The following is a 13,593-nucleotide window of genomic DNA, read 5'->3' on the forward strand; positions in this document are numbered from 1 at the left end:
AAATATTGGTTGGTTTCGATGAGAGTATTTTGTGTGGGAATTCCGGTCTTGAGACTATGTTCATTGTCCTCAAATGATCTTCTGCTAGAGTTTATCTTCTGGAGTTCTGTGCCCTGGAGGAAGTGGTTACAGAAATCTAAATATTATGGGCATCTGAGAGACAACAGTAGCCAGCAACTTTTTCCTGAGGTTGTCACTATATAGTTTAACATTCTTGTTAAACAGTTGTAAGTTTTCTTATTAAGAGGATTGCCTCTTTACATCTTTGAACTTCCCTCACTGAGTTCTGTTTTAGTTAATAATCTGATGTCAGCTTTTGGATTCTCTTTTTCTCTGCCACAACAAAAAATTTATAGCAAGATAATTTATTCCAAACACTGAGTGGACTCGGGGAAATATGCTGGAACCAAATCTGTTAGTTTGGCATTAACTGATCCAGTGCCTGGTTTGTGTTTTACTGAGCACTCCTTTTGTCCACAGCATGGTGGGAGGTACTTGGGGAACACAAAGGTAAAGGAGGAAGGAAGGGCCTTGCCCTCAAGAAACTCGTGTTTCAAGAGGAACTTAAGTTGTAAATGAGTGACCCTGTGAGAAGGTCCAATGGAGGAAGTGCTAGAATGTATTCTAAAGGGCACAGAGCGAGAAACATACCCATGCTGAGAGGGTCAAATGATACAATGCTATTTGAATATAACCTTAATATTCATTATAAGACACTAAGGTTGAATAGAATTTCTTCATTAAGGTGAAGGCAGTAAAAAAAGAAAGTAGAGAACTGCCACAGATTCCTTCTAACTCTATGAATTTATAATAAGTCAGATATCTTTAACAATATTTTTAATACTATTTCTCAACCTTGTTATGTTTATTTCAGATACTGAGTGAACTCATGGAAATTTGTTAGGACCCAAATCTATTTTACATTCTAAAAGGAAAAGAAGTATTGCAGATTTACAATGTTTATTTTAATGAAACATAAATGTGTGCAAATGTAAATATGCATAAACTTCTTATCTTTACAGCTTTTATAAACTATAAAACCAAAAGACATATAAATTGAGTAAAAACAACAAAAAAATAACATTTGCATTAATGATATTAATGTGAGATTTTGTTTCTCAGAAGCCATATCACCAGTGTTGAGACCATTGTCAGTGGAAAGATACATTTGTGCTTTTTGTTTCACTTGTGTTTGATTTGATTTTTTGATTTTGCATCAGTGGTCGTGATGTGCATCTGTGGCTTTATCATGGTCATAATGTTTCCTTCTGAACAAATAGCTTATGTTTAATCTACTGATTCATTGTTTTGATAAGCCAGTTTATTGAATAGTACACCCCCAAATACAATGCTGAAGAAAAAATATATCATTGAGTGTATCCTGATGATTCTACTGCCAAATTTGCTATTTGTAAACTATTGTAAAACTTTTGTTCTTGGAGTGAATCGTGAAATCTTTTATGCTTTAGTAAAAATGCCTAATTTATTTTTTAAGTCCATTTATTTTGTCTTCCCTTTAGCCCACGGTATTTCATATATACATTATTTATCCTCACTTCATCATTATCATTATGCAAAATAGTACTGCAAAATAAAAGTTCTGTGTTTTTGATTGGTCAGAGCATTGTGAGTGGCAGGTAAGGTCTGTTGCTATTATATTTAACATCAAGACCCAGAGATGACTTAGGGCCAGGTACCCACACTTTGAAAATTTATCTCTGATCACTTGGCACCACTGTCTTGTAAATGCAAACATGGTAGCCAAAGTCCCATGTCAGTATTCAGTCACAAATGTCATCCAGATTATCCAAAATATGCCTACCTCAGTATTAGCAATTTTGATCATCAAAGTGAAAACACAAAATTTTTTAATTCTCCCAGGACTCGAGATCATGTCTGTAGATTTCTGGTAAACAGGGACACCAGTGTGAGAAATACTGGTCTATAGATTATTGGGCAAATACCTGATAACGGAGAAGTAGTTCCACCCCCCCCTTTTTTTTTTGGTTTTTTGTTTTTTCATTTCTCAGAAAAGACTGATGACATTCTGGGGATGTCTGCTAACTTCTGTCTCGTCCCCAGCCTTGATCTGTTCTAATGACTAAAGCCTTCTTTGTTTCATATGAAAAGACTTTAGGAAGGGCTTTGTAGAATAGGAGTGGGTAGAAAGCCTAAACAGAATTCAGCTAAATGAATGGAACAATTTAAATATTTTTATCGAAAGTCCACTGACTTGCTCTCTTCCACTTCACCATGAATTCTTTGAGAAAGGGACCATATTTTACCATCTGTTGGCTTCCCAGTATGTGATACCATGCCCAGCACATAGTAGGATTTCAGAAAATGTTTGCTGAAAGAATGAATGAATTTTAGTATGAGAAAGTACTTAGTGGTATGATGCACATCAAATGACATACTCCAGTGTCTTGTTCCTGGAAGCATATGACCCATAGCTTGTCATTGTGATAAATTAGCTGTCCTGGCAGAAAACTAGTCCCAGCCTGCCTCTGGTATGTTCTTGCCTGAAGAATCAGACTAGTTGCCTTTACTGTGTAAGAGTTAATATCTGGAAAGTGATGACAAATTTCCCAATTGGCATATTTCCTCTGGTGTCTTTCCCTTTCCTTTCCTCAGCCTGTCATTCTTGTGACTCAGGAAACTGTGAGCTCTTCCTTATTCACAGGAAACTTAGAAGCCACAGTCCAGAGCATAGTATCATCACTCCCCGCCTGTGTCTAGCTCCAGTTGAAGAAGTGGAGAAGGGCACCCAGCCTGTTGGTTTTCTGGTTTTGCTGTTTGCTGATTCATTGTGATGGTAGACTAAGGGTGTAAACAGTGTATCTGTTGGAGATAAATTCTTCAAGATCAAAGCATATTGTTACCCACCCTTATAAGAGTATATTTTTGGTTATTATTCCTTTTTCTTTCCAAGATAACTTTTATTTAGGTTAGTTTTTTAAAACAAACTTTTATATCTCTTATCAAAAAGTCAATCACCAGATAATGAGCCTTGGTTTTCGTCATGTGCTTCAAACATGTGATTGTAACGCTTGCGGGGGAAATGTTCTGCTTGGTTCGAGCCTTCAAACTGAAATGACTAAGCAGAGAGGCTGGCCTGTCTCGTCTGAACAATTCCTTTACGTACATGTCTGCCATTCATTTTCTATATATACATACACACACACACACACACATATACTGGCAATGAAAAATAGAAAAATAAATTTGATTGTACCAAAGATTAGTTGCTTCGTCGGCTAACATATTGTGTAAAATGGATTTAGCCAGAAGCAGCTGAGAACTGAACTCTGTTTATCACTGCTCACAAGCTGTGTGGCTGAGGGCAAACTGAGCTATGTGACTTTTCTGTGCATTGGGGGAATTTCTCATCGCAACAATAAACCTTGCCTTCCACCTCATTGCCTTCAAGCCTGTAAGCAATTTAGAAGAGAATTTGGAAATATAAAATGCAGTCGAACTTTATGAAAACGTTAAACAAAAAAATGCTCTCTAGATAAGAACTAAATCTAAATAAGTACTTATATCAGAGATTGCTATTTTATAGTATACAGGAATCCGAATACATTGTCATTAGCACTTAAAAGTGCATACTTGTGTTGACCCCTATAGTGCAATCAAATGTAATGCTTTCAGTACATAGTTTACATTCTTATTTTGTCCTCATTTCATACATATTAATATGGGATACTTTAAAATAGCATGATGTAAAATGAGGGGAAACAACTAGCGTTTTATTAAAATTGTATTCATATGAAGAATAAAAATAGTGACATGGCTCATCAAACAAAAAAAAACTGGTGTTATCACATATATCTATAATAAAATAATGGTAGAAATATCTCCCATTGTTGTGTTTGATATGTGTTTGTATAAGTATATATTTATTTACACAGATATACACACAATCTGTTTTACCAACTGTAGTAACTGAAAGTGTTTAAGATTTTCATTCATTTGAAAGAGCCATATGCTTTTATATTGAGTATATAATGCATAGACACTATCTGCTTCCAAGTAAGAATGTGCTCATAACACATAAATAATTTAGAGGTAAACCCTCAGGAAATAGATGAGTATCCCTACACACTCACTTTTTGGAATAACAGAATCAGCCTGAATGGTATAGACTGTTGCTTAGATTCAAGCCCATCACAGGCCTTAACACAAAACAGAGACTGCGTTTTATTGTTTGGATGCTATGACTACCTATAGTAGTACTTGGGCAGCAAAATGATGAAAGCAAGAAAAGAATCTTTCCCCAGCATTAAGACTGGGTAATATTGATACTCAGAGGACCATGTCTGTCTCAAATGTGTATTCCTAGGGTGTCACACAGTAGCTGCCACGTAATAGGTATCCAAAAAATGTTGTGAACATTATTTTTAAAATGGTGCCTAAAGCACTGCATTATATCCAAAAATCTACCGCATACATTGTGAGCTGTTTCTTTGCTTGAATAGGGAGAAGATCCAATTTATCCGAACTGAAGGGACCCCAGGATTGGTGCGTCTTTCAAGTGATGCAGACCTTGTTATGTTGCTGAGGTATGTAACACTAGTTCTTGAAGTAGAATGTCTCCTGTTATCAGAGATTGTGGAGCATTTTAGAAAATAATATGGTAGTCTAATATTGGTAGCCTAAAAAAGGTCTCCTTTATTCTTGAAGACTTGTGGACTACTCATGTTGAAGATGTGGATGCTGGTTTAGTGATAACTCATTTCAAATTCGACTTCTTATTACTGAGCTGTTTGATTTTGTTTTTACCGTGCTGGTAAAGGAGGTGGTATTGGTGAAAGGAAAGGTTTGTAAAGGCCAATGAATGGAATGTTCCATAATGGAACAGAACGATATATACAGCTTACCCCTTCAGAGTAGAAGAGTAGAATGTTCCATAATGGAGCAGAAGGGTATACATAGCTTACCCCTTCAGAGTAGAAGAGGTCATGTTTATATTTTCTTTCAGTTTTTCTCCTCAAAATGTGCTTTGTTCCCTTTTGCTGATTCAATACTATTTATTTACTTTATGGTTTTGAGAATTTAGGTTTGGGAAATCCGATCAAGTTGAAATTTGGTCACTGGTATTCACTGCCAATTTGATAGCCCTTCATAAAACTGACCAATTGTATTTTCTTTCCTGATGCTTAGAACAGCTTTGGTTTTTAAATTTTAGAGTAGTTCAGAAGGGAAAATAATAAGTTTTCAAAAGCCTTTTTCATTTAAAATATTGTCCTTTAAATGTAGGAGGTCAGAGTAAAATAAGGTTTTGCTCTACCCAGTGGTTGGGATACTCACCACTGAAACCTCCATAGAATTAAAGGGAAAGTCATGCTGAGCCAATATCAGGCAATATTTTATTTATCCCAAAGTACTAACAATCTCATTCATGTTATTTATAATGATCTTGACCCTAACCATTTCTAACTGCCTACTTGATAGTTGCCATATTTGTAAAACTAAAGCTAAAAAATTATTTTCCTTTACTGGATAGTTGGAGTATAATTCGTAAGGCGTATGATCACTTTCCATAGAGACTTCACTTTACTTGATTCTGAACAAGACCTATTGGAGGGGTTACTTCTCAGTCTAGTGGGTGACCCTTGACTATGGTGTACTGCGCTAGTTCTGGAAACAGGATATAGTATGCTAGATGGTCAGGAAGACTTTTGGTTAGTTAATATGGCGTCTGATGTTTCTACCATAGTTTGGTTGGTGATAAAATAGTAATTTTTGTTACAAAATTCTGGCTAAGATATGACTCTTTTGCTTCATTCTGGAAATGTATGGTTTTTTCATTTAAATTAAAGAATTCTTCTGCTTTGATGTTAGTAAAAATAAAAACTGATTATAAAACAGAAATCATGATTATCATTTACCTATCCTTAGTTCAATAATCTTTAAATGGTATTGTCCTAAATATTTTAAATTACACTATAGCTTAGAATATTTGTACTTGGTAAACACCACAGTTTGCATGAGTTTCTGTGTGTTATGAAATAGAATTTAAAATATTTGAAAACTGATATAGATAGATAGATAGATAGATAGATAGATAGATAGATAGATAGATGGAGCAAGGCTACATTTTCTCCCATTTGGGAAAATAAGCCTGTTCTCTGAAGTTAATGGGCCTTTGAAGAAGCATGGGAAATTCACTTGTATATAATAGTTCTGTAATTATTAGAAATGATTTTATTCAATTCTAAACTTATTTTGTTTGGATGATCAAATGTATTTATTATTTTAATAATTGTACATGGTGACGATGTATTATATATGTATGCTTAACAAATAATATTTAAGGATTATTGAAACCTTTTGGGCTATCCTCAGTTCTTTATTTTTTATTTTACTTTGGATTTGAGTCATTTAAATCAGTGACTATAAACTCAAGCAATGGACTTGTTGCATACATAAGGGAAGACTTTGTGTGTGTTTTTAAACTTTGCCTACTTCTTAAAAAAGAATATCACTCCTGGTACAATGGACTTGATTATCAGCAAGCAGAAATGTATTAATGATATAGCACTAGGAAATGATTCAATTCAAAATAAACTCATGTAAGGATATTTTCCAATACAGCTATTATAAAACTGAAGAAATTTTAAATAATCTTTTTGCATTTATTATTGATTACTCTATTTCATATATTCTTTCACTAACTCAACTCATGTAAAAAATGTATCTCTGTCAGAGCTCATATAGGAAATGATTGATAAATTTGACTACATTTGAATTTTAAAATTTACATAATGAAAGACGTCACACCTAAAGCCATAAAGAAGGGTAACAAACTGGAAGAATATTTTCATAACACATAAAACAAAGATATTATGAATACGTAAAGACCATCTTTAAATCAATTTAAAGGAAGAAACTCAAAAGAAAAACGAGTAAAGGACATAAAAAGACATTTCAGGGCTTAATTTGGTATTACAAATATGTTTCCTTACTGCTTCTGTTTCCAAATCGGTTGACTTTTATAGTTTAAAAGTGGGGAAATGGCTTTAAAAAATATCATGTCTAAAAATGCTTTTGCTACAATGGTCTAGCAGACATGTGTGCATGTGAATGAAGAACAAGAGAGACTTATCAAATTGTTATTGCATTGCTATAACCCTGGCTTTTTCAGCCTCAGAAGTATTGAAACTTTGGGCTGGATACCATCTTTGTTTCAGGGAACTATTCTGTGCTTTGTAAGGTGTTTATCAACATCTTGACCTCTACCCACTAGATGCCAAAGGAGAAGGGCAAAATTACCTCAGTTGAGAACCAGTGCGCTAGCCCTTAGGAGTCCTTGCCTTAAATCTCTACAAGATTAAACTGTTGCCACTTTTTCTGAATCTTTTCGGAGAACAAGTACTAGGTTTCTAGATATTGCCAAGTTTGAAGAAAACCTATTTCCACCTCTTTATTTAAAAATTCATATTGTTTTAATTCTGATTTGTTAAATGTTTGCGTATTTGAGCTTAGTGCAATCAATATTACTTTTCTCTATTATAATATTATGGGATTCCAAGATATCGGATACCTACTTACTATCTTTTAGAAGACTATCAGAAAGAGAAATTTCAATCTAGAGGAAAAAGAAGACCCTCGGTTGAATAATCTAACATCAAAACCCTCACATTTGAAAAACATTATAAAAAACTAGGGTAAATGAGGGAGCTAATTATTTAGCAGTTGTAATTATTTAGGAAGTGTTTTATTTTGCTTTTAACTCTCCAATTAAATCCTAAGCTCTTTGAAAGCTGAGACCCTGCTGTATATGAATATATAATACATACTTTGTGTATCTACTGTGGGTTTCTCAATAAATGTTTCTGTTCTGATTGAATCTTATTCTCAAATTTAAAAACCCAGGTACTGTTTCAAACAAATATGTAAACTCAAACTCACATATTAAAGTAGCAAAACAGAAATTACATTGTCCGAAGTTGGTAGAAAAACACACAAGTAGCCACAGGTTTTACCAAAGCTGCAACAGCTAGCCAGTTTGTCCCAAGAATTACGTGAAGGAAAAAAGGGACAAGTGCTCCCTTTGGGATGGACTGGACCTCGGACAGAATGGGTCAGAATGGTAGAATGGACTGTCTTATTCATTGTGGAAATAAGGCCTTTCCCCACCTTGTTGGCTAAAGTACGCATTTTGTTTCTTGTTTTTCCCCAGTTTATTTGAAGAAGAGATAATGTCTTATGTGCCTCCACATGCCTTACTCCACCCCAGCTACTGTCAATCCCCACGTGGCTCCCCTGTATCCTCTCCCCAGAACTCGCCAGGTGAGTCCACCTGCAGCTCACAGTGAATTCTCTGAGGAGTGAGCCTTGAAGTCAGATGTGCTGTTCTTCCTAAAGGACAGTAAAGGAATACTTTGGGGACATCTTTAGTGTTAGCACAGGTACATATTGTGTGGCACTTTTTGTCTCTTAAAACTGGCTTGTTTCCATTGAGTATTCAGTTTGACAGGAAGATAATGGCTTTCTAGAATAGGAGCATAAAGGTGAGCAGTGTGATATACTCAGATACAGAATTCACTTTTCATTACGAGTATGTTATGTAGCGCCGAATATACCCTGGAAAATAGTAGGGTACAAAATACTATGTGAGCTTGTTGGATTTAAAAAGTTCTAATTAGGAGACTAATTCAATGAATAATAAAAAGAAATCTCTACTTTCAAGAAATAATATAGAATTAAAATTAGTCAGTTTAATGGACTTGGATAATTTTTCCCTGCAGTAATCACTAACTGTGTTAGATAGGAAGATAGAGACTTATAAGCAGATGGAACATGTTCATAGATGAAACAAACTAAAATACTTAAATTCCAATTCTTTTTGAAAGAGCTATGTTGTGAATGAAGGAGTGAGTGAATGGATGATGGATGAATGAATGAATGAATGAATGAATTGGTAGAAAATGGAGCTTAGCAAATGAGTTTTTTTATAGGAAGGTAGTCATGATGTTGACAGACATCAGCTATTTATTTTTGTTATAGGCAATGTATTGTTCACGCTTTAACAGCTATCAGAATTTAAAACTATTTTAATAGACATCCAAACTCCATATGTATCACTAAAAGCTACTCTATGTTCTTTGATATATAATACATGTTTTCACATATTGTTATGATAATGAAGCTACAGATTAATTGAATACCACAAACAGGAAGAAGTCTATTAATTTGTTCATTTAACACAGATTTATTGAGCATCCACCTATGATCCAACCACTGAACTGAATCCTGGTGCCACAGAGATGAATGGCACAGTCTCTGCCTCTGAAGGAAGGATTCATGGTGGGGCAGTGAGTCAACAAGTGACTCTGTAAAGCTCTGTGGTTAGTCCTATAATGTAGAGATGTATGGGAACACAGATGTGGGGAAAATTCTTCCTTCAAGACTGGAGGTGGGGTGTTTGGGAAAAGATGAAGACAACAGGTATGAGGGGGAGCCTTGAAGAATGATGAATAGGAGTTGACAGGTGCACCAAAGGAAGAAGGGCATTCGAGGTAAATGAGTAGCACAAGCTAAGCCTCCGAAGCATGAAAGTAGTTTAGGGCAAATTGATAGATACAAGTGGAGGCAAGTTCTCAAAGCTCAGGTTGGAAAGATAGGCTAGTTGGTCATTGAAGCCTTGTTTTGTAGTCTGTGTGGAGTCACTGAAAATTTACAAACAGAGAAATAGCCTTTGTGACAATGATGCGTTTGGTAGCAGTACAGAGGATGGATTAGAAGATGAGAGACGAGTCAGGGACACTACTTGAGAGGCTGTTGTCTTAACCCAGGAGGCATGCTAAAGGGCTGGACTAGTGGTGATGAAGAAAAGGGAATTCACATGATATGTAGGATGTAGAGACACCAGGACTCTGAGTCCAGGAAAGGCAGATCGTGTGGTCCTCACCACCTAGACTACTAGGCAAATGGTAACACCATTCACCAAGAAAGGAAAAAGATTAGGGGAGGGGGGAAATGAGTTTGATTTGGGACATGTTTTGTTGAGGAATCTTTGGAGATACCCAAACACAACTGAAAAAGACAGTCATGGAGCTCAGGAGAGGTTGGTGGCTGGGAATACAGGTATGCTGGTGGCAGTTGAGGCCCAGAGTATAGATTAGAGGAATTAGAGAGGACAAGCCTATGGAAAAAAGAGAAAATAGAGGATGGTGACATGAGGAGCTCCAGTATGGAAGGGATGGGCTGAGACAGAGGAGTAAGTGAAAGAAAGAGAGCCAGTGGATTTTGGAAGAGAATTAGGAAAGTCTGTTCAGGGAAGCCAAGTTTCAAGGAGGAGGGAGTAGTTAACAGGGCCAATTTTCAAAGGATTCAAGAAGGATGAAGCCTGAGAAGAGGCCACTAAATTTGAAAATCATGAAGTTAGATATGGCCTTTGCCAAAGCAGTTTCCATGAGGTAATAGGTCACCAACTGGGATGGAACCAGTTATAGAAGGATACAGGGTTTAGAAGCCAGGAGTATATATTTTTTTCACAGTATGAAAACAAAAGTATTCTTTTCATGAAGTATGACAGAAAAGCAAAATAAGGCAGTACTTAGAAAGAGAAAAGTAAAGGAAGGGATTTTAGGATGGGGAAATTGAGCATGTATGTGTGCAGAGGTCAAACGATATGGGTGGAAGGAAAGTGGTTCCTTGAATGGGGCAAAACAGCTGTCAGCACACGCGCAGGCCCACAGGAAGACAGGACACTGGAGGCAAAACACAGGTCAGCTTTGGAACAAAGTAGGGACACCTATTTTAATGATACAGGATGAAAAGAACTAAGTATATGACACTACAGGTAAGTTTAAAGATATAGGGGGAAATTGATATAATTCACAGCTGGCCTTAGTCTTTATCAACTGTGTGTGACTCTGGGCAATTTCCTTCCTTCCCTGAGCTTGAATTTCCTTTTCTATGAAATGAGAATAATAGTAATCAGCCCCATGATTATTTTGGAGAACACCATCACCAGCATCTAGTGAATGTTAGTTTATTCCTTTTTCTTCCTTTTTGGAAATTGGATTCTGAAAAATATAGTTTGTCAATATTTGAGTCATTAATGACTGGAATATATCAATCCATTTCTTCCTGATTTGCAGAGCTGGCTGCCTAGATATTCAATCATTCTGACTGGTCTTTATCTTAGCTGGGACCTATGAGGAAGTTTAAATGGGTTGTCCCTTTACCGGATGCTTTATGGTTACAGAAATGAAGCTGCGTGGATTATTGCTTATTCCAACCAAGGCTCTGTTTTTCAGGCCTTTTCTCTGGCCCATCCTCCCCGAGGAAAAGGTAGATCATCAGATTCTGTCCCTTCTGAGCCCCGCTGAGGCATGTGCTCTTGGGACTGGCTGAGCATTCTAAATGATGACGAGGTGGCTTCTTTAAATTTAGCCTCACAAATGGCCATGACTAACCCCAGTGTGGTAATAAAATGCACGCTGGAAGCAGATTTAGAGTTAAACATTTCCCAAAAACATGTAGAGCCCAACTAGATCTAAATTGCTAGCAGTGTTTGTGGTGGTTTTAATTTTCAGGAAGAATCATCTCCATATTTTTGGCCTGCTCTGTTTCAGTGGGCCTTATTTGATCTTGAAATTGGGGTGTACTGCCTGTTATCGGTGGCAATACTCTAACTAATTCCACATGAGACAGGGGCAGGACTAACTAGCCACTCTGAACGCTAGAGCAATCTTCTGTTTCTTTGAGTAAAATAGACTGTCCTGTATCCCTAAAGTTTTTGTGAAAGCACTTTAAACAGATTTTTTAAAGTTGTCAGACCCTCCTTCTTGTGACTAGAGTTTCATCCCTTTTAGTGGTGTGGGAATAATATTTTGAAAATTACGACAATAATAAATTTTCATGATCTTCTTTCAGAACGCCTAAGAACCTGGTAAACTTTACACACTTTTCCTCATTCCAAGCACATTTACATGTCTTTTCAAGTACAGAAGAGACAGGAGCTGTGGAAACTTTGACTCACTGCTTTTTGCAGCTGTTAGAGTGCTCACCTAAAATTTGTCAAAATTTTGGAATGTGAATGTTTGCTTTGCTAGGACTGTTATAATGCCAATCCCGACCTTAGCTATGCCAGCAATAAAAGATCTTTCCAAACACCATATGGTTTATTATGGCAAATGTGGGACCCAGAAGTTTATTTAAACACCTTTTGTAGCTGCACATTTCTAGGAATTTTAAATGCAATAGCACCAAATTTATCTAATATTGTTGGAGATGTGCTCACTTATGTGAATTTTGCATGTAACTAAGTGCTTTGAGGATATTTCATGATTTGAGGGAATCACCGTACAGAGAGAGCTGTCGTTACTTGACTAGAACTGGATTATCTGGAAGCTAGAATCAGCACCAGGTCACACTGAAACAGAAGTAAAATAGACCAGAGGACACTGAAAAGCCACATGGGTCTTTACTGAAGGTTGTCATGAGGGCATGAGATAGGAGAGGGAATTATTTTTCCCAACACACAGTGCTTCTCCTTAAGCATCCTCTTTTCCTCTCTCTTTCCAAAGTCCTAGCATCTTAGCTGTTGTTTGTTTAATCTCCTGTTCTTTTCACAAACATCCTCTGTTCCTGTCCCTCCTTTCTTCTCCCTTCCTTTCTTCCCTCTCCCTTCCTTTCTTCCCTCTCCCTTCCCTCATCTTTCCCCCAGTCCCTGAAGTAGCCCTATACTTGCTTTTAGAAACAGTGTTCTATCCCTTCTCCTTCTTTGCTCAGCCTGGCAGAGATAATCCAGGAACCAAATGATACAAATGAAGGATGCTCCCTGGGTGGGTGGGTCTCAGGGGTTGTGATTCCAGAGACCAAAGGAAAGCCAAGTACTATCTCTGTCAGGAGAGAGAGGTGTGTTTGTTTTTGTTTTTCTGTTGTTAGTCTCTTTTGTTCTGCCCCCCCCAGCCCCCCAAAGCTGTCAGAGGACGCCTGCCACTTTGCTGCATGCTCTGCAGCTTTCCCCTTTTAATAAATAGCTTCTAATTTGCCATGGTCTGAGAAATCAGACTATCAAGTCAGTTTTTTTTTTTTTAAATAAATGGTATGTAAATGAAACATAAGCAAGCTTGAAACAATGACCTGAGGGCCTTTTACTACTCTTAGGGAATAAAGCAAAAATGTGAAGACTTCAGTGCTTGTGCTGTGTGCCAGCTACTTTGGAGGTGTTTTTTCCCCTGAAATTTCCACTGTTGAACTATGTTCCGGAAGATGGAATATTCCAGAAATTATCACAGTGCTTGATAGTTCTCATACGAATAAGGAATTGTAAAGAAAAAAAAAAAGGCACAGAGATTTGTTTTAGAAAGTGGACCAGTAAAGAAGAGGGTTTCTGAGCTGTCTCAATACAGAGGCCTGGAGTTATGCTGGATTAGGCCCAGCTCCACCCGCCGCCAACGCAGACTGAGAGCTTCTCATTTGTGCAGTCTGGGTTCCTGGTGGCACATCCAGAATCAGAAAACCCAGGCTTTTTAGAAGTGTGATGCCAAGATTTTTCTAATACTACACTAAGTATTTCGTCAGGTAGAATTTTTTTAGTTTGTATATGATTATGCAGTTTTGTAACAGGAA

General features: G+C 36.8%; 1 protein-coding gene across 7 annotated transcripts in view; it reads left to right on the forward strand.

Annotated features, from left to right (window-relative positions):
* The window catches only part of HECW2 (HECT, C2 and WW domain containing E3 ubiquitin protein ligase 2), a 338,340-nt gene that overhangs the window by 282,129 nt on the left and 42,618 nt on the right, over nt 1-13,593 (forward strand). For all 7 annotated transcript variants that reach the window (XM_033112086.1, XM_033112085.1, XM_033112082.1 and 4 more), the window contains 2 exons: nt 4,482-4,565; nt 8,189-8,298. In XM_033112086.1, the coding sequence (XP_032967977.1) occupies nt 4,482-4,565; nt 8,189-8,298 (194 nt within the window). The remainder of the gene's footprint in view (nt 1-4,481; nt 4,566-8,188; nt 8,299-13,593) is intronic.

Source organism: Rhinolophus ferrumequinum, chromosome 8 (assembly GCF_004115265.2).
Source record: "Rhinolophus ferrumequinum isolate MPI-CBG mRhiFer1 chromosome 8, mRhiFer1_v1.p, whole genome shotgun sequence".
NCBI lineage: Eukaryota > Metazoa > Chordata > Mammalia > Chiroptera > Rhinolophidae > Rhinolophus > Rhinolophus ferrumequinum.